The 18486-nt window shown below is 39.6% G+C and overlaps 1 protein-coding gene across 3 annotated transcripts in view; it reads right to left on the bottom strand.

Annotated features, from left to right (window-relative positions):
• The window catches only part of cacna1hb (calcium channel, voltage-dependent, T type, alpha 1H subunit b), a 74774-nt gene that overhangs the window by 31004 nt on the left and 25284 nt on the right, over positions 1-18486 (bottom strand). For all 3 annotated transcript variants that reach the window (XM_024259387.2, XM_024259388.2, XM_036211993.1), the window contains 10 exons: positions 14931-15307; positions 8906-9057; positions 8289-8474; positions 8004-8121; positions 6048-6203; positions 5324-5411; positions 4100-4290; positions 1432-1731; positions 1002-1102; positions 608-731 (listed from right to left, as the gene is read on the bottom strand). In XM_024259387.2, coding sequence (XP_024115155.1) covers positions 608-731; positions 1002-1102; positions 1432-1731; positions 4100-4290; positions 5324-5411; positions 6048-6203; positions 8004-8121; positions 8289-8474; positions 8906-9057; positions 14931-15307 — 1793 coding nt within the window. The remainder of the gene's footprint in view (positions 1-607; positions 732-1001; positions 1103-1431; positions 1732-4099; positions 4291-5323; positions 5412-6047; positions 6204-8003; positions 8122-8288; positions 8475-8905; positions 9058-14930; positions 15308-18486) is intronic.

Here is an 18486-nt window from a genome sequence, read left to right as displayed (position 1 = left end):
CATTTCACAGCGAAAACAGAAAATTCAGTTATATGCAACACGTGAGGCAAATTTATCTTGTGCAGCTGAGGTAACACCTCAAATCCTAGCAAACACTTGACAACACAGGGGAAAATTGTACAGTCTTTCCAAGCGAAGTCACACCGAACATCCTCCAGAGCTAGCATGAACATTTTGGGTCTAGAAGAACCTGGTGAGGAGGACCAAGGTCCTTGAACATCCGCTGATGGAGAAGATTAGGACAGCAGGAGCAGCCTTTCTACTCTGGGTGAACTCACAACCTTCCAGTCTCGAGGTGGACACTCTACTACAAGACCACTGAGCTGGAGGCATAATTGTTAGCACTGAAGTACCAAAATCAGCACAGAATAGGAACCAAAACCGAAACAAAAGAACCGCTTTGGCATTGGGACCGAATAAAACCCAACTGGTGTCCAACTCTGGGAAGGAGAAGGCATGGGGTCTGACTGCCACAGTTTTGGATGAACTAGAGGGGATACTGGAGACACAACAGAGAACATGCAAGGAGGACACACCGCAGACGGACCAGTGTAAATCCAGCATCAGTCCAAACATGTGCAGCAGTGTGTCAGGACGTGTAAGTTACCATGCTCCTGGGATTGATGTCCGGTCTCTCCAGTGCGATGGTGATGCAGTTGAGAAAAATGAAAAGCAGCACGATGTGATCAAACATCTTGTGACCGATGACCCTCAGACACCACAGCCTGAACCTGAGGGCAAACACAGCATGGGGGGAGAAAGAGCATCAGCAGCTACGCCTCAGCTTTCAACATGAAACACATCACCTGCATCACTTCCATCACAGCATTTGTCCACACAAGGTGCATGTTTCCACATGGATGGTGGTAATTGATAAAAGCGGGAACTGCATCACCAAAGCTAAGCTGTGAGCTTCACGCTCTAACTGTGAAGTTTCACATTAAGCCACCTAACTCTTCTGGGAAAATCTCAGTGTGAGTCTGTGTATTGTATGTATTGACCGGTTGTGCGGCGCAAACAGATAGAGAGACCACTCCTCGTGTTCCAGGCACCACTGAGGCTCATATGGCTCCAGTATCTTCTTCAGCCGCTTACATAAACTCTGCAGGGAACACACATTTGAGAGAACAAAATGAGGGCATGCTCAGAGACACATGAAAAACATGCCATGTACAGTTTCACAGTTTACATTTTTTAAAAACATCTTCATTTTATCTTCTTCACATCAAAAGATAATAGTGGATAATGTTCTGGCGTAAACTCAAAAATAAACCCATCTCTGGTTAGGATAGTGGCACTATTTCTTTTAATTTCACAATTTCAATTTAGTTCATTAAAGATTTTAAAAGTTAAATATCTCCTAGAGGTTTGCTGTTCCAGCTTTTGAACTTTCCCCTGAGACTGTAATAGCATTTTCAGAGCGTCCTTCACCTCCTCAGCCTCCTCCTCCTCCTGGTCACTGTGGTAATAGGACGGCAGGGGGGCCTCCTCGTAGCAGTGTTCAGGGAAGTGAAAGGTGGTTCCGTTGCAGTCGGGTGAGAGGAGCATGGGCACCTGCAGGTACTCTGACTGGTCCAGAGACGGCTCCCTGCTGCTGGGACTTGAACACGTGTGCATCTCAGACAGCAGGGACTCCATCTCTCCTGATTGACTCCTCCTGTGGAGGCTGGGGGCTCGACTGATACTGGTCCAGCTGGAGCGGCGGCTCTCGGGCCCACTGTCCCAGGGAGACTGTGAAGCACAGCAGCGTCGGTATGTATTTTTCCACAAATCTGTACAGTCAATTCTTTCTTAGCAGAGTAAAGCTGCTCTTTTGCGTTTTTTAGACCTTGTGGGTGGATTACCTTTGATTACATGGTCTACTCTATCAGCCCACATGTGAAGATGTAGGCCAAAATTTACATCAGCTTGGGCCGACCTGCTGAATTGTAACCCGCCAGCCAAATCTGGCCTTTCAACTATCTCAATCTGGATCTTTGATCATGTAAGAATCAGAGAAATTACTCAGGTTGAATAATTTGCTTCAACTAGACAGTTTCTTTCCTTTTTTTTAAGTCTAGAAGGAAAAGTGGCAGAATATTGATTTTTTTTAAGAAAAAGGATAAGTGAAGATTACATTTTTAAAACTTTTACTAGAAAACCAAACCTGCGAGTCTGTTTGGTGGTTTCTACAGCCTAAATGCAGTTTTTACCCCTTTTCCACTCGTCATATAAACTATATAAACTGATTGGTTGGACTTCATACGCCACAGTTCCTCTCTAGCCTCCTGCATCATTCCCATAATACCGTTGGAGATTCAATAATCTCATAACACTTTCCATTCCTGAAGTTCACACTATTTTGGGTCAAAATTCCTAACGTTAACCCTTTTATTGTGTTTGGGTCAAAATTGACCCATTTCCAAACTTGATAAAGGGTCATTTTACACTTGAACACAATAAAAGGGTTAATTCTGCAGTGGCAAATCACTGGAATTCTCTCCAAGACTCCCTTAAACATTGAATTCAGACTGACTAATCTTAGAGGAAACCAGTCCAATTGAAAACCAACCAAGACCACCTCAAAAGATGGGTCAGAGAGCGGTTCATGGGTCCTCTTAGGTGTACTCAGACTGGAAATTTGTTCCAGATTATCAGGGGAAAATGAGCTGTGGTTCACTTTAAGCAGACGAAATGTGTCCACTCTGAATACGCCCTTAATGTGTGATTCATGTGTATAGTTCTTTATGTCTGTTTTTGTTTTCCTCGTGTTAGTTCTGCTGGGCCATCATTGTAAATGAGAAACTGTTCTCATCTGATCCTCTTGGTAAAATAAAGGCTAAATAAAAAATATATAAAGTACATTTCTTGAAAGAACTCGAACCTTTCTCCATCTCAGATAACCAGCTTTCTTCTCTCTATATTTCTTTTGTCTTTGTTTCCTGTTTTTTCCATGTTTCTATTATCTTTTATCCATTGCTGGCCTTTCCCTGTCCTCTTTCCTCGCATCACATGCAAATATATCCTTCAGATAACTAGTAATAAGAGTTGTTGTGCTCTATATTTGTTGGTTATAGTTGATATATGCAGCAGATGTGTTCCGGCCTATAGCTAAGAAAAGGACAATAGTATTTTTTGGGCTAATCTCGTACAGTGTCATTTTGTCAGTTAAAAGGTTAGAAATGAGACAGTTTAAACAAATATTATACTCCAAGACACCTAATTTAAAAGAGCAATGTATTTTGAGAAAATGATAAACAAATATTTTTAAGTTTTTTAAGTTATGGTAAAAAAAGCCTTTTTCTTGTCATGGGCTCCATTAAAGTTCAACGCATGTATCTATCTGTCTGAAATGCCCCATGTTTTCACTGCAACCCTTCAAACTTTCTTTGTTTTCATATCAGCACAGGGAATACAAAAGTGCTGGCCTTTTGCACTTCACGTCTTTAAATTAGGCCCTTTTCAATAATTTATTTAAAAAGGTTGGTGCGAAGGTCATGTTGACACACAGACCTGGGAAGTGAACAAAAGACCAGGACGACAGTTGATTAGACTGCAGATGTGTTGAGGAGATTTACATGTAAAAAAAAAAAGAGGTTAACCATTATGAGCTTCCCAGTACTTCTGAATTACAGGGACAGGAAGCTCTCCTCTGGAAATGTCTCAATAGCTGTTAGTGAGTCGTGTGCATCACAAATCCACAGAAATGCCACAAAGCTGCTGCACTGAAGCCAGTGCTCAGAGGAGAGTGTGACTCAGCTGATCAACAGTTGGTACTTCTGATATAAAGCCCTGATACCAGAGAGCTACAAGCCCAAACAGGTTGGTTCCAAAATGTTCACCTTTGTAAATCTTTAGTGTGCTTTGGAGTCATTTTTTTAAAGTCTGAAAAATGGGAATGGTCCAGGTTGTGAATAAAATCACCTGTAAATTGAGATTTTTTTTTCAAGAAGGCTTCATGTTTTTCTAATTGCTTGAAAATACATAGTAAGGAGTTTTTTAATTGAATTTTCTTTCAGAGCACTTGTTAAAGTCGTTCTCTGCTTAATAGTCTCTAGCTATTAACCTCATTCAGACAGTCAGTGTGTGAAGATGCTGAAGAAAGAGCCGGAACGCTCACCGGAGACCTCGGCTCAAGGCTGTTGATGTCTGTGGACGCACCACTCGCTCGCCGCGACTGGTTGGCGTTCATGGTGGGCGTGGCTGCAGTGTGTGTGATGACTGGCAGGGGTGGGGGAGGAGGTGGAGGCATGGAGGCTTTAGGGTTGAGGAGGCCGTTGGGGCTCAGCATCATTGCCTGAATCTTTAGCTCTAAAAACAAATAGACAAAATGTTAATTTGGAGTTTATTGAAGGTTTTAAGGTTTTGTTGGTAACTGTTTCTATGCACTTTTACCAATGATGACATAATTTATGCATTAGCCACATTAAAAAAAGAACTTGACAATGTAAAAAACACTTTGTGTTTAAAATTAGTAAGCAATTATTTAATGGACAATTCATTAGGCAATGTCAAATGAAAAAAAAGTTGTTTTTGATAATCTACTTCAATAAGGATAATCCTAAACATAATTTTTGTGTCTTAAAATGAAAACTGTAAAGCCTTAAAAGATCCAATCTGATCATCTTTTGTTTTTTTTTAAAGTCTTCCCAGAGGTCTTTTAATAATAATTAGAAAAAAAAAATAGTTCGTAAAGATAAGGCTCTGAGTTGTGGGTGAGAACACAACTCAGCCAGAACTTTTTGACGTTTTGGGTGTCTTCAACTTGTCATTTTCTGACGTGCTGGCTGTTCCCATTAAATCAGGGGTCCTCAACCTTTGGGGCGCAGACCGGTACCAGTCTGAGGGCTACTTGGTACCAGGCCACAGATGAAAATCGGGTGTCCCCAACACTTGGGACGTGAAAGGTATCAGTACCCTAACTTGGTACTTTAAAATAGTAAAGGACGTAAATTTGTATAGTGCTTCCTATCTTCCTCGAAGGCCCAAGGCACTTACAGTCATAGTCCCATTTTCTTTTTTATATCACAGTCCCATTTTTTTTCCCAAGGAAAGAAATATTCAGAAATGCAAATTTAAGCTTCATTTTCTTTATGTCCTTTTATGAGAGTTGATCTTTAAGGACTAGCATTGTTTATATTACATCATGGTATCATCATAGTGACATTATGTACTCAACCTAAAAGTTATGATTTTAGACAAGCTGTACTAAATGATTTGTACGTGAAGAAATGATTAACTTTGCAAACAATATGGATTATAAAACGACTTATTTACATCTAAATATGATACAATATGGTATTTTTGAATGGATACGGTAAAATCTTTAAATCAAAGATGGCACCTGCAGCGTACAGCTCCTTCAGCTTCTCCTCGTCCTGGTAACCCAGTGATAATCTGTCGTCATCAGCTTCAGATTTATTGGCATCTCCCTGAAACACACAGGCATGTAATAATTGCACAGAGCACCAGGATGACCCTTATTACGGCAATCTTAATTATCATCATCGCCTTTTTTTCACACTGCTGACTTTTTAAAAGTGGACGACAAGTCAAGAGAGAATGATCTTGAAGCAAAAAAAAAAGAGGGGGAATCTCCAGCCTTCTCCCTATGAGTTATGTGCAACGCCTTGGCAGCATCCTCCTGTAGTCACGCCAATAAAGCTTTACTGAATTTAATTAAAAATCACGGCAGAAATATTGAGGCAGACGGCTTTGGCAAAGGGTATCTATATATATGTGTGTGTGTGCGTGAGATAGAGAGCAAGTGTTCTCTGATGCTGGAGATAAAAGATGAAAACTAAACAACAAAAGCTCACCAGCTGTGAATGGCAGGCCATATCAAACACTTCCCTGCCCTGGAGAACATTATGAGCGTGTATGCGTGTCAGAGAGAGCCTCAGACATAGGGAACGAGGAGAGAAAAGTGAAAGGAATGGATATGGATGTGAAGAGGGGGAACCACACAGGTAGACTGCAGCAGACAGTTTGGGTGTCAACGGCACATCCGAGCTCAATTAGTATCATTTCCCTGAATAGCTCAAATGCAGCGTCATCTTTGCCCTTACTTCAGCTTGAAAGCCTTCCACCAAAATGGCTACAAGCAAATTGAAGAGGACATAGTTTCCAAATGTCATGAGGGCCACAAAGTAGAGGGCAGCCAAAGGCGTGGTGGAGGCCATGCCGTTGTAGAGCACGGCGTTCCAGTCCTCCTGGGTGAGGATCTGCGGATCAGAGAGGAGGACAAGGAGTCAAGCAGCTAGAGAAAAATACAAAGTCAAACACAAAAGAGCCTTAAATGCAAACAGATTCGCAGGCAGGAGGTCTGAGTCGGAGATATGAGTGAGCTCTGAAAGTCTCATTGTGACATGAACAATAATGATGCTCATCAGCAATAAAAGGAGAGCCTGTGGAGCGCATGTTTCACCACCTTCCTCCCCCACTGCTCCTGCGGAAAATCTTACCTGCCTACCGAGAGGGTTTTGCAGAAAAACTGAACATGACTGCTTGCAAATTGGGGCAAATGAAATAATGGGGAAGTTAATCAGCAGAGACTGTTTGAATTTAGAGTCTTAATTTGTCTTCTAAACACAGAACATGTTCAAAAACTTTCAGGTTTGTCATGCATCAGAATTAATTCTTCGTTAATTTCTATCCCTTCATATCTGTGCCTGAACTGTATGATGAACAGAGTTGAAACACTTGAAATGTAAGTGAAGCTTAGCAACAAACAGAGCCAACTCTATTCATCCTTCATCCAATCTCTGCATGGTGTCAGCCTTTCCAAGCTGTGTCCTTTCATTTCAGACCTTCCACCAGTGCTCACTCTGCAGCAGCCACCAAACACGAGGGTTAGGACTCCTCATCAGGCCAGACGTGAAACCAGTCCCATCACTGAGGAGTAGTGCTGACTCGGTGCCAAAACGTTACATATTTTACTACCAGTCCCACAGTGTTGTGGCGAAGTCTACAGAAGCTCAGCCTTCACTTGGAAGTTTCTCCAATTCTTCCTGGCAGATCCAATCAAGCTGTTCCAGATTGGATGAGGAACGTTAATGCTCAGCCAACTTTAGGTCTCCCCCAAGATAATTGACTGGCTTCACATCCAGACTCTGGATAGGTCACTTCAGAACTTCCACTGCAGGAGTTTCTCGAAAGCACTTTCTCCCAGGATTTCTGTTTTACTTCACTCTTCCTTCTATCCTTACTAACTTTTTAGCTCCCGTCAAAGAAAGAAATTCCTGGTAGTACCAGGAATTGTTACTAAAGTCCTTCTCTGATCACCTTTTAATCTATTTTAAAAGAAGTCAAAATGGTCTTTTAATTATGATTATGCTGTTTTTAGCTAAATTAAAACAAACTGTATCATTTTCTGTGATATAGGTAATTTGCCTCTGAGTTGTGGGCAGGACCATTGATGCAGAGCAACCCCGCCCCCCTTCCCATACCCCATATGTTTACACGCTCTCCAGCTAGCAGCCCCTCACATGCGCAACATCACACTAACTGTGCAACAATTATGGTGAGTAATTCTGGAGCTATCCAGTTATAGAGTATTGAGCCAGACATGGATCTAGTCGTCTCTGTATGATTGTATTTTATATCAATTTAAAAGTCTTATCAGGTAGAAGCTCTAATTTAAGCCCATAAGGATTTTTTGCATCTTCCAAATTGACTTTTTATGTTTTTCTATACCTGTTTTTTGTACATTATGTTGCATGAGTGTAAATAAATAAAGTGAATGAAACAGAATACAGCGGAGCAGGGAGTTTTAGGCCCAGCCATCGTATTTTCTACATCCCAAATAAACTCTTTTTCTGCTCCTGATTCACAAAACTTTGAATGAAGAAATACTCAGAGATGCAATTTAACCTTATTTTTCTTTAAATATACCATCTATCATCAGAAAAATGCCCTAAGAACTTGTTGAAAGTAACAAAAACCAATTTTGTGATTTTAAAGTATGTTGTTAACATTGTGTTTCTAAAGGTTCAGATCCGAGCGTGTGTGAGTGTGGGTCTAACCTGGAAAACTGTGACCGTTGCCCACAGCAGAGAATCAAAGTTTTTTCTGTCGGGTAACGTGTCGCCGCTGTCTTGTCGTAAACCAAATTTGCAGCCAAATAAATGCATTCCCAAAATGCTGCAAAGCACACACAGATGCAGAGAATAAAAGTAACCATTGTTATGAGTTATTATTTTTATCTTGAAAAAAGAAATGTAATAATCTAATATGACAAAAAGAAAGTTTGTGTCAAAGTTTTATTAAATAATTCTGTGTGCACCTTTACAAAAGAACAGAAATAGTACCTGAATATGAATATAAAAAGCATTAACAGCATGCAGAATGTAGCAACATTGTCCATGGTCTTCATCAGCACCACAAGCTGCCTCCTCAGGGCAGGGAGGAACCGGACCAGCTTCAGAACTCTGAGCAGACGGAAAGTACGCAGCACTGACAAGCCTCCCTCAGCCTCCCCTACAATCTCCCACACACTGAAACAGATACAAACACAGTCCACACAGACGTTACCTCAAGTTATGAGGGAAAAAAATCCCTTCAACATGAGACATGTTCATGCTTGCATGTGATATATTAGGTAACTGAGGGACCAAGATGGCAGGCTTTGTTCGCAAATCGACCGGCCAATAAGGACAGCAGGAGCCGTGGGAATAGTCACTGTAAACAAGCCAAGCGTCAAGCACAGATGCATAATTTAACCTGTGGTACTACATAATGGAAGTGAGCACAGGCCCTCCGGACGGACCATCGCTGCAGCCGTGTGGCTCTGCTATCTCAATCACCATCAGCGTGACTGCAGCTGCAGAGCCGTGCTGCAAAGATCAAAAGGATTTCTGGGAAGGATTTAACAAGGCCAGATTTTCTTTTTTGGGGGTAAACATAGAGAAATGCATCCCCCCCTTACCTGATTATGACAATGATGCTGTCAAAGCCGTTGTATGGGTTCTTGATGTAGCCAAAGAGCCCCAGAGCCAGGAGCTTTAGTAACATCTCAAGGCTGAAGAGGCTGGTGAACACCATGTTGCTGATTTCCAAAATATCAGTCAGCTCCTGCGGCTGAAGAGGCCGGCGGTGAGAAAAGAGGAGATGTACATAGAAAGGAAGAAACAAACATATACAGTCAAGGAAGGCAGCAGACTCATCCTGTTAGAAAATCCAACAGGATGCCCACAAAAAGCCTAAATGGCAAATATTTGATAGTGTCACACAAAGAAGGTTTTTGCAAATGTTGTTCTTGGAATCCTGAAGGCAGATTCTTGAGAAAAAAGTAAAGAACATGGAAGCTGTCAGCTTTCATGGAATCTAAACAAGCAAGCATTTGATCGCTCGGCGCTCTCTTTGATACTAAAAAGTGGTTTCATCAAATCAAAATGAAAAAAAGCTCAGAGGAGTCGCTGCAAAGAAAGTCTGTGAATACCCCTGAGCCAGGAGTGTAATTTAAAATGATCTCCAAGGATTTTAAGAAAACCTTTAAAACAGATTCACGTCTCTGACAAAAAAAAAAAAAAAAAACACATATGAATTGAGTTTTTCAGGAAGAGTGTGAAGCTGTTTTGACTGATGCAGAAGCATTTTACAGAGAAAAACCTTTACAACATTTATATAAGACATGACAATTACAATGCTGCCTCACTGTTTGGGTTTGAACACAAATAATTATACACTATCTTAAAAGGATCACATGGCTAAATAAAAATAATGTTCCCAGAATGTGAAACTGATTTAGAGATTGATATTTGTAAAGACTACGGTTGATTTGCTACAACATACTCCGTCTACACTCACCACAGTATTAGGTACACCTCACTAGTACTGGGTTGGACCTACTTTTTGCATTCAGAACTGCCTTAATCCTTTGTGGCATAGATTCAACAAGGTACTGGAAATATTCCTCAGAGCAGCACTGCCCTCAGAGACCACCGTTTTTTTATTTTTTTTATTTTGCTTAATATTATGTAAGGACTCATAAAGTCTGGTGAATATCAGCGCTGAACTAAAGTAACCTGCAGCTAGATGTGTGTTGTGTTCAAGCCGCCCTGCACGGCGCACCATCATCTGATCAATATGGTGGCATGAGCTCAGTAACATGTCAGAAAAACATTTGTTTTGACTTCAAGAAACACAACCTGAGTAAGTATCACACGGAGAGGAAAAGTGTATATCAAGTCCTGCTCAGGAAAAAACAGCAACTTCTCGAGTTGCAGTGATCTAAGAAAAACCAGCACTCGACAGGTGAGCTTTCCATAAACACGTTTGTTTGTAGTGGCAAAGGCAGAAAAAAAGAACATGGAGCAGGATGCAGCATCTGTGATGTGTGCATCAGGAATAATGATTGTGAGTAACGGTGCCGTCGAAGCGGAGACATAGATTTGAATTTGAAAAGACATATGCTACCATCAAGATGACGTCTCTCCCCAGTACGTCTGTGGGTGTTTCAGCAGGACATTGCCAGACCTCATTCTGCACACACAGCAGCGGTGTGGCTTGACAGACACAGGGAGTGCAATCTGGACAAGACTACCTGAAGCCCAGATCTGTCTCCAGCTGTAATTATTCAATAAATCACAGGAGAAAAAAAGTCTTCAGCAAAATAAAAGACAAGCAAAATCAATATGTTGAGTTTTTTTTACTTTAATGTATTTGTTTTGTTAAAAATGTTGGCTAAATTGTACATTTTTGTGTTGCTAAATAAATCATTATAAAAACAGAACATCATCTGCAAAAAGCAGCAATTTAAACCTAAGACTTTCAAATCAGAAATATACCTGGCCTTTGGCTAATCCTAGAATATCCAAAAAAATATGAACAGAATTCATGACAAATGGCACCCCTACCAAAGTCCAACATTCGCTGGAAACAGGTTTGACTTACTGCTGCCAATACAAACCAAACTCTTTCTCTGGACTGAACAGCTTTTAGGGGGGCTTGAACCCCGAATTCCCAGAGCACCTTTCACAGAACACAGTGAGGGACAAGATCCATTCTTTCTCCAAATCCACAAAGTTAACTTAGATTGAATGGACATACACGTTAACTGTGCCTGGACACTGATGATAAAAACTTTTTACAAATGGAGCCAGGGACGGAGAACAATCAACCCCCCGAAGTGATTGATGCCGGCTTGGCAGAGCCCAACTGGTGTGCTGTGAGTAGACCCTGCATGAATTGAAACCACCTAAAGCTTTCCTCCATATCAACTTTTATTCAGACGGAGGAATTTCCTAGGATGAGGAACAAAACATTTTAACTATCAACAGAAATCCATTTGAAAGACTAACCTCGCAATTAAATAGTTTGCTCAAAAAACCTCAAAGGGCCTATACCATGCTTTTCTTAAGTCTTTCATGGTAAACTATATCCATTTATATGTTCATGTGTTACCTTTGGCACACAAAAGAAAACACTATTTATGAAATATGAGTTTTTTTTTCTATCCGGAAGTAAGATGCCTTAATTTGTAAGATACTACCTTTCGCTGCTTGTGGGTGTCGCCCATTTCATGCTTTCATCCAAGAGCCAGCCTCAACAGCATGTCTGTGTTTCACCCACAAAAACAAACATTATCCAAACTTTTGGAGAGATGGATGTGAATATCGTTTAACATCCTTTAGTAGCCCCGGCCATGGTTGGGGCTGGCGGCTGAGCTAGCTGAGTAGCAAAACTAGCGGCTGAGCACCACTAGCTGGGTGTTTGTGTTGGCGTGGAAGGTGGTTCCGGCAGCACAGACTCTTCCTGAAAGGGGCTGTCCTCACTTAATGACATCAGCTCATGAGGAACCGCTCATTTCCATGGGTTGGGAGGGGCTGGACCTCAGAGTGCAGCTTTTTAAAGGAATACTCAGAAATGCGTGACCAGATCAAAATACCGCTTTGGGGTTCTTTATAGTGAGGAATGAACATTATAATACACTTAAAAATTCAAAAAGTTTTTTTTTTATGGTACGAGTCCTTTAGGCTAAATGGGATCAGAATTAAACTACATACATGGAAGGAAAATTACAAAAAGTAATATGGAATCCGATTTAAAGTAATCTGCAAATAACAATAACAGTAAGACAAATTTATCAGAACAGCCAATTTAAACCATAGAGCTTTTGTGTGGTACCCAAAGCTTAGTTAACCTCAACACCTGACAAAAGATCCAGATGTGATGAAAATGAATAATCTGGTTGCCTTGGTGTGATCTGTGCGCAATAAACATTTTTAAACTGAAATGAAAAAAATAAAAAAATAGGATTCAGCTCTCATAACTTTGGTAAAGGATAATCTGGAATGAGGTTTTAGTTCCTTTATTTAAATAAATGGAGCAATAATGATTCATAGAACAGCTAGTAGCAAATAGCATGGTCATAAGACGTGAAGCTTAGGGCTACACCTTGAAAAACAAGCAATAAAACCCACATAAAACACTCCGGTGAACAAAAGATAGTATGTAAACAACAACAATTACTCACAACACTGACATTTCATGTTCACAGGATTCATTTGATTTAAGCCACTGTTTTGTTGTATGGATAAAACGCTTGGGATCTTTTGGTTTATTTCAAACCTCATTCATCTAGTCAGTTTCAAAGCCCACTTAATCCCTTTTGGGGGGTCACAGGGTTGCTGGAGCCTATCCAAGCCACTGCTGGGCGAAGGTAGGGTACACTCTAGACAAGATACCAGTCTGCCGGAGAGCCACACAATCATTCACACTCACATCCATAGGGACAATTTGAGTCATCAGTTAACCCATGAAGTAGGTTTTTGGACAGTTGGGGGAAGAAAGGCAACACATTCACAAGGAGAACTCCTCACAGAAAGGTCCCAGTCAGGATTCAAATCAAATCCTTCTGGCTTTGAGGCGACCTGTAGGCTTCCTTCAATTTTTCAGATTAATATTCTAGGTTTTATCTTGAATTAGTTTTAACTAAAAGCTGCTTTCCTCAGTGGGAAAGCACCTTTCAGTGCCTGATCCCTTCTCTTGTGGTGACACCTGTGCTCCTCTACTTTTGGACCCTTTTTGTCAAATACCATTAGTGCATTTAAAAGTCCCCTTTGAAATTCAGTCATTTATGAAACACTCCAAACTTATTAAACAATGTTGTTCCAAATTAAGGTGGTAATAATTTAGAATACAGCATATGTTCACAATGTTTTGCTAGGTAAAATTTATATAACAAAATGCAACTTTTGTGCAAAAACAGGTCAGAGAGAAAATATTTCCTTTCATTTCTACTGTCTGTAATCTTTAAATGTATAAAGTGGTAACTCAGAAGTGTAAATTGTGTGTAAAAAAAATCGGCAGTAAGATAATCAGAACTCTAAACACTTTTATGTCTGCAGTATAATCCAAGAAAACAAAGATGTTGTTATACAACCATAAGAAACAAACATTGTGTTTCTGCACTTTAAATGGTCCGGGTGAATACTCGACTCTGATTGGCTGCTAGACTACAACATTCAATGTAGAGAGTGTGCACAAAGATGTGGACAACACACTACACAATAAAAATCTGGATCAAAGTTACATGTTAAATACTGTATCGGGTAGTTACTTCATAATTACAGGATAATGTTGGCACATCATGATTACCACTGTAATTATGATGTGTCTATATAAATACCACTGTACCTGCACAGTAGCTACAGAGCAAAACATTGGCTGTATTCTAAAGCGTTTCCACTCTGGCTTTTGTTCAAATGTTTTCAGAGCTTGTTCATACAGAAATGTCAGGCTGTTTGGGCCGAATTGAATTATGACAATTGTAATTAACTTAGCCTGTTTTGATGTTTGTTTCCTTTTGTGTGGAACCTTGAGGCAACATGGTTGTGAACCCGTGCTTCAATACAGACTCACACATAAACCACTTGAACTGCTTTGGAGAGAAATGTAAAAATAACTGAATTTATTTAAAGATTTTATACAAAGATGCTAAATGAAGAAATCGTGTAAAATGTATATAAATCTTTATTGGAAAATTGCAGGGTTTGCTTTATTAGTTGATAAAAATGAAGATTTATGTCTTTCTAAACAAAGACAAAATAACCCATTTTGAAAATAAAATCTAATTCAGTTCAACTCCAATGTTTTTAGGTTTTTTTGTCATAATATAAGATGGTGTGTCATGCAACCACTGCAGCTTAAATTGTTTGAAAAAAAACATCAGGAAGAACAATTGTACTGCTGTAGGAGCCATTTTTTTGTTACACTGTGAAATGCAGCTGCTGTCGCTCAGTTCTCTCATCTTATCAAACCAACTAGCAAACAATTGTATGAGCGTGCTCAGCGGCATCAGTCGGAAACAGCTGTTCTTCACAGATTAAATAGCCTTTAAACTACATCAGTCACATTGATCAGAAAGTTGGACTGCTGCTTTTTGGAACTCTGATGTGCATTTTGGAGGAAATCCGCTCTTTTGCATTAAGGAAATACATAAAACAGCTCCATCTACGGATCATTCATCACCGTGATTGACCTTTATCACATCAGGAAGTTCAAACCAAGCAGAGTTTGTGCTTAAATATTAGTCACTGACAAAGTTATGGCCAAATATATCTGCCCTACTGCTCAGGAAGAGGGCCAAGGCAGATTATCCCGTCATCTTCCAGAATCTTTCATTGCCATTCGCTCCATCACAATGTCAGATCTGCCCCCTCCCTTCACTCTGCTCCATCTCTGTCCTATCCCTGGGTCACGCTTTAATTAACACTTGAGGTCGTATGAGTTTTTTTGTCTCCTGATACATGCCTGCACACACCCACACAAGGCTGCGTGCATGCAGGCGTATCTACACACACATGCCGGGATCCCATATGCTCAGTGCTGTAAGTGTTGATTGGAGGGCAAGTTTGTTGACTCCCCCCAACAAAGTGATTAGCACGTCACTCACACTGTAGGCACATTCAGAGCAGAGCAAGTCAGCGAAATCGGGAAAGAAGGCCTACCTGCTCGTGGTACTCTATGCCCATGGACAGTGTGTTGATAAGGATGGCAATCATGATGCCTCTGTTGAAATATCGGCTGCTCACTATGAGTTTCAGCTTGATTCGGAGTCCCATCCAGCAGCGCTCCCACAGCTTTTTCCTCGGCTCAAGCACCTGCGCATTGCCGTGACAGGGACTTCTACACTGGCACGGGCTGTTTCCATGGCACGGGTGGTTGCCATGGCGGGAGATGTTGTACCCATGATGCTGTTCTTCAGGATGCTCGTGAGAGTTTTCACTGCCACTTAGTTGGCTATAGTAGTTGCAGTACGGGCACGCAGAAGCCTCTCCTGGGCCTTCGCCTGGCAACTGCAGAGCAGGATGCCCCGCAGAGCCACCTGCAGAGGCACGAAGGAAAAAAGGGGGGGTCAGACTAAAGTAACCCAATCATCAACGAGAGCAATGCAAAAATATTCTCTGTCCAGTAGAGGAGGAAATTTATTTCCATTTCTGGAAGAGAAAAGCTTAATAACATAAAACCCACTCAAGACCTAGAGGCTTTTTTTACATAGGGAGGGGGGAGAGGGATTTATTAGAACAGGGATACATTTATGAGCGTGTGTCTAAGGGGGTTCAAATTTCTGCCGAATTCATTAGTGAGCCGCCTGAGAGGAACGCTGTGATGACATAACAGCAAACACTAATCTAGCAGGAGGAGTTCACTTGTCACCACAGCTACAACAAATACATATTTTCACCGGAGACTGATACGGAAAATCCAATCCAGCTGTTCCGCAGTGTGCGTCTGCAGATAACGTGGGCTGTGAGGGCCCATTTGACAGGAAGAATTGCTGGAAATCACTACTTTTACTACGCTTGCAGAAAATACAGTTATGCTGAGCTGCAGCAGACACACATTTCAAAACAAACTGAGTCATTCCTGCTTTATGAACGTCTGAAGGGCTCCAGCAACACTTATTATTTATTACTGAGGGGTATGAAAGTTTTATGTTCATATTCTCTGTTAGTATAACAATTTTATTTAAAGTTGTCATTATGGAGGAGATGTACAAGCTATGTGACTATACATGGAGTGATACAGAGAAATATAGAAAAGCTGAAACTGTAAATTCTGCTTTGCAGAGTATTATCCTGAATTTAATCGGAATCAATCTTCTTTTTTCACCATTTACATGATGCACAGTAGTTTGCTTTTATAAAAAAATGCAAATTAACTTTGAGTTCATTTTTACTTGTTGACGAATGATGACTTATGATAAGAGGCACTAAAAATGTTTTAGAAAAGGGAAAAATAAGAACAAACAACTGATAAATGAAAACTCATTTGTTTAAAAATTAAACCAGTTTTTAAAAAAATAATCATACTTTAAAGATTCAAAGAGTTTATTGTAAAGGCAGACAATTAATTTCAAAACCAAATGAGTAATGTCTGCTTCATGACTGTCCAAAGGAGAATTTAAGTTAGATTGTTGGTCCTATTTTTATTTATTTTTTTGCTGTTTTTCCTCTGTCAGTCACACCAGGTTTAAATTGCAAATTACCCACAGCTGTCTTGATTTATGTTAATGATCCTCCATGTATTTAAGCCCCTGATTTTCCATTTGTCATTGTCAGGTCATCTGCTGTGTCACCTTTTCGTTGCTCCCATGGTTGTGTCATGACTCAGTTTATTCATGGAATCTTTTAGTTTCTGTCACCTGGTCTCCTGGTTATTGGGTCCTATCAGTTCTTGATCCAGATCTGCCAAAAACCACTGGAGGCAGGTGAAAGACTGGAGAATTTTCCTTTTGATTCTCAGACTAAAATATTTTTACACCAGAATTGAATTAATATGTGATATGGAGCCATTTTTTTTTTTGATTGGCAGGTGTATAAACCATGGTGAGACTCAATAAAACTCTCTTTTTACTATGTCCCGCCCAGTTGACCGCTTAAACATGACATTGGGTTTAGCAGAGTAAACTTCAATTAATGTGTCAATCCTACTTAATGTTGATTTAGTTTTTGTTTCAATTCCTATAAATTGTGTTATGATCAGTGTTGGGAGTAATGCTCTTTAAGTATAACTATAATACTAGCGGCATTACAAGTTGAGTAATGGAGTAATCGAATTAATAAATTTTTTCCCAGCTACAACACCGTCATAGTTACTTTTTTTTCCATTGACCACTTCACACGTAGACTGGATTGTCTGAATTCCTCCCCTACTCACTATATAATGCACTGTATAGAACGTTTGCCATATTGTAATGAGGTCCAAATCTACTATTCCAAAATCGAGTGCACAAGAAATTTCCCAGAAGTCTTTATGAAAAACTTGAGTGCATCAATACTTACTACATTATAGAACACAATCCATTACAGTCAAACAATTTCTGGACAAAAAAAAAGTTCAAATGTAATTTTTAAATAAGCCTTCATTTTAGCATCAGAATACCAACAGAACACCATCCCCTCTATCTCTACTATAACCAAACAACATGATTTCACAGGTAAAACTATCCCAGAACTCTGGAGATGTCACTGTAATTACATTATTGTATTTAAAAGCTGTTTTATGTTTGTGGGCAGCTAAAGAAACTATAAAATGTATTGCTGTATTTAGCTGACTTAGTTACTGGAATAGTTAGTTTGCTGAATAATTACTTTTTAGAATGCAGTAACTGAGTTAGTAACTCAATTACTTTTTGGAAAATGTAACTAGAAACTATAGCTAATTACTTTTTAAAGTAAGATTTCCATCACTGGTTATGAGTCTGGTTTGTAAATGTTTGTATTCATACATTACTTTTCACACAATTCATGAAATAGTTTTTTAGGATTTAAACCATTTTAGGTATAGAACAGATCCGTCAAATATCAAGGAACAATGAGTGAGCTTTGTGGCCATGTATTGTCAAAAGGTATAAAGCTATATGTGGATACATTTGGTAATCAGTAATAAATGTTGTAGAAAATGCTGCTCTAAGTGAAATTACACAGTAAATAGTTATCATGTTATCACGCAGTCTAAACTGATACTCACAAAATTGGGAATTAACTTATAGTTTTACATACAAACTTATTATTATTATTATTATTTTTTACTAAATTCAGTTTTTATAAAATTGTTCAATAGTGGAACAATTTATTTTTTTTTACTTACTTTTTTTATAACCCTTTTTCTCTCTTAAGTGTTACTCTTTAAAGTGTGTGCAGACGCTCATTCATCCGGGTTAAATCCTCTGAAGTAGTAAAAAAAAGCTGGTTTAGCTTTTATTTATTGAAGATAAATTAAAATTTTACTTACTACTTCAACATTTTTCAACAATAAAAGCCAGTGTCTTTATCTGAAGTGTCACGACACAGACAGCTGCATGTGGATTATGGAAAAAAAAACTGTGAAATAAACACTGACTTGTATTTGGATGACAATCTGTAAAAAAGACGTGTGGAGAGTTCTAATCATAGCTGTCTTCCTGGAATACATTTTTTAAAATGTAATCACATTTGAAGCTGCTGGAGTGACTTCAGCATTTTGAAATGCCACATATCTGCAACAGTTACATTTGTTTGA

This window comes from Oryzias melastigma, linkage group LG1 (genome assembly GCF_002922805.2).
Source record: "Oryzias melastigma strain HK-1 linkage group LG1, ASM292280v2, whole genome shotgun sequence".
Taxonomy (NCBI): domain Eukaryota; kingdom Metazoa; phylum Chordata; class Actinopteri; order Beloniformes; family Adrianichthyidae; genus Oryzias; species Oryzias melastigma.
This window is presented reverse-complemented; position numbering and strand designations above follow the sequence as displayed.